A 2,500-nucleotide genomic window follows, 5' to 3' on the forward strand; every position below is an offset into this window, starting at 1 on the left:
TAGTCAATCATTTTACCCTTAAAACCATAGACTGTTATAACATGTGTGTGTAGTGTGTGTGATGTCACCCGTAGTGTTTCTGAAGAGCGTTTTTGAAGCCCAAAGTGGGCGGAGCCAGCCGTCGCCATCTTGTTTGCGCGTCACATTAATGAAAATGTGCAGCGAGGATTAGCTGAGGTGATGTGACGCTAACGCTAGCAGACAAACGGCTAGTAGTGACATCAGCGACAATCCACCTGTCACTCAAGTGGCCACGCCCTTAATTATGCAGAACTTTAAGGCTTAATATAATTTAAACGGATGAGTTATAAAAATATTCACCCCCTCACAGTCGTCTTGAAGAGCAACGTTAGCTATATAGACCAAAACCACTTTTTGCACCAGACTGTAAACAAGTTTATTTCTGCTGTAAAGGTCTATGGGATTGACTCTCTTCTGTCTCTAGTGGCCAGTGGATGAACTGCGGTTTAATCACTTCAGTGTTGATTCAAGAGAGAGATCGGAGAGTTGCCGCTTGCTCAAACTCATCTCTGATCACCAAAATTACATATTTAAACGTTTTTCCTTGAAAAAAAAATGTCTTTGTGTCTTAAAATATCTTGACTGTAACTCGACACCCTTGCCTCATTTAGTATGCGCGGTTCTATGAATATGCAAATGAGCCCCGCCTCCACTCACTCACTCAGCTCAGAGATCCACTGGTTGACGATCACACGTTGATCTGATTGGTTACAAGGTAGTTTGTGACGTCAGAAACACCAGCGATTTCAAAGCGTGTGTTTGAGACTGTCTTTGGTTCACTGCAGTTTTAAGGAGGAAATACTCAGCAATGCTGTCGACTTATGAATTTACACATGGTTTGTCTTAAAGCAGATTAAAAACACCACATAGACACATAAACAACATTAAAAGCTGGATTTACACCACAGGGGGACTTTAAGCATTTCATTTTGATGCATTTCTCATTAAACAAGACTTAATATCTTCAGTGATTTTGCTTCTCCAGTAAATGTGTCTTGATTTAAGAATTTTTAGATATTTTTACTGTAAAACGAGACGGAAACACTGAGGAAGAAGAAGATTTCTTGCCGTGTGTCTGATCTCGACGGTCTCCTGTCGAGCGCCTGCTCTTCTCAAGGTCTTTATGAGCTGATTGTGTGTCCTGGCATGTTTGTGCTGATTTAACATGCTTGTGTGTGTGTGTGTGTGTATGAACGTGTGTGTGAGCATCTCTGAAACACACATATCCTCAGCAGAACACGGCCAGGTCACATGACCCGAGATCATCAAGCTCATGTTATTGTTGTGATTTCGGGCTGACATGTGACCTGCCCGTGTCCTCGTGTGGTTCAGTCACATGATGCTCGGTCTGATGTCATATCCTGCATGTGAAGCCTCATGCGTTCGGTCATTAACACCAGCTAGTGTGTGGAATGATATAATAATCATAATCATGATGACATGAAGCTGTGAACGCGCCACTAAAGCACTCGCGCCCTCTTGCCCTTCACCGCTTCTTACACACGGACTTGCCTTGACTAGTTTTGAGTGTGTGTGTGTGTTTAACACAAGCTAAAACGTGTGGAAGAATCTGTCAGAACAAACACACACTCACTAAACTAGGCTGAATGTCACATGCAGTGTTGTGTCTTTTGTTTCTGGATTATTAGATATTTGAACTGTAACATGAGCTGAAACACATCAGGTGTGTGTGTGTGTGTTGTGACGGTGTGTGTTTCTGTGTGATTCCTCAGGCCGTGCGCGTAAGACTGTGGATGTGAAGATGACATTCATACCCAGAATAAATCAATCTTGCATTCTCAGATTGTTTGTGTCTCATGACGATCTCACACACTCATTAGTGTTGACGTGACGCTCGCGTGTGTGTGCATGAGACCTGCATGAGTCTGTTTGCTCAACATCATTTCCTGTTACTAACCTGCCACGCCATCACAGTTGTTGCCATGACAACCAATCAGCCAATCAGGGGCCGCCTTTCCCAACAGCGTCGCTAGTCGCTAGTTAGCGATTTCAGCTCTACTCACGAGGCTTCTGGGAAATGCAACCGTGATCAGTTTTCCCGACACAGTGGATTGTGGGATTGTGCTCTTCCCTTCTCCGGTCTTTCATCACATCCAGAGACACTCAACATCAATTTTAGACGTTTAAATCAAGATTGTTTTAATGTTTCTGAAAGAGACTCTTCTGCTCATTGATCAAAAATACAGTAAAAATAGTGAAATATTATTCCAATGTAAATCAGCTGTTTTCTGTGTGAATATACATTCATCCATCCGTCCTCTTCCGCTTACCCGGGGCCGGGTCGCGGGGGCAGCAGTCTAAGCAGGGATGCCCAGACTTCCCCCTCCCTAGACACTTCCTCCAGCTCTTCCGGGGGGACACCGAGGCGTTCCCAGGCCAGCCGGGAGTCCCTCCAGCGTGTCCTAGGTCTTCCTCGGGGTCTCCTCTCGGTGGGACGTGCCCGGAACACCTTCCCGGG

The 2,500-nt window shown here is 44.8% G+C and overlaps 1 protein-coding gene across 3 annotated transcripts in view; it reads left to right on the forward strand.

The window, feature by feature from the left end:
* The window catches only part of klc1b (kinesin light chain 1b), a 41,143-nt gene that overhangs the window by 23,911 nt on the left and 14,732 nt on the right, over nt 1-2,500 (forward strand). Inside the window, exon 14 of one of the 3 annotated variants that reach the window (XM_081350803.1) lies at nt 1,755-1,916. The exons of the other annotated variants lie outside the window; for them this stretch is intronic. Within the exon in view, the coding sequence (XP_081206929.1) occupies nt 1,755-1,781 (27 nt within the window). The 3' untranslated portion in view covers nt 1,782-1,916. Of the gene's footprint in view, nt 1-1,754; nt 1,917-2,500 lie in introns of those variants that run through there. 3 annotated transcript variants of the gene reach the window in all.

This window comes from Scardinius erythrophthalmus (assembly GCF_964197995.2).
Source record: "Scardinius erythrophthalmus genome assembly, chromosome: 21".
Lineage (NCBI taxonomy): Eukaryota > Metazoa > Chordata > Actinopteri > Cypriniformes > Leuciscidae > Scardinius > Scardinius erythrophthalmus.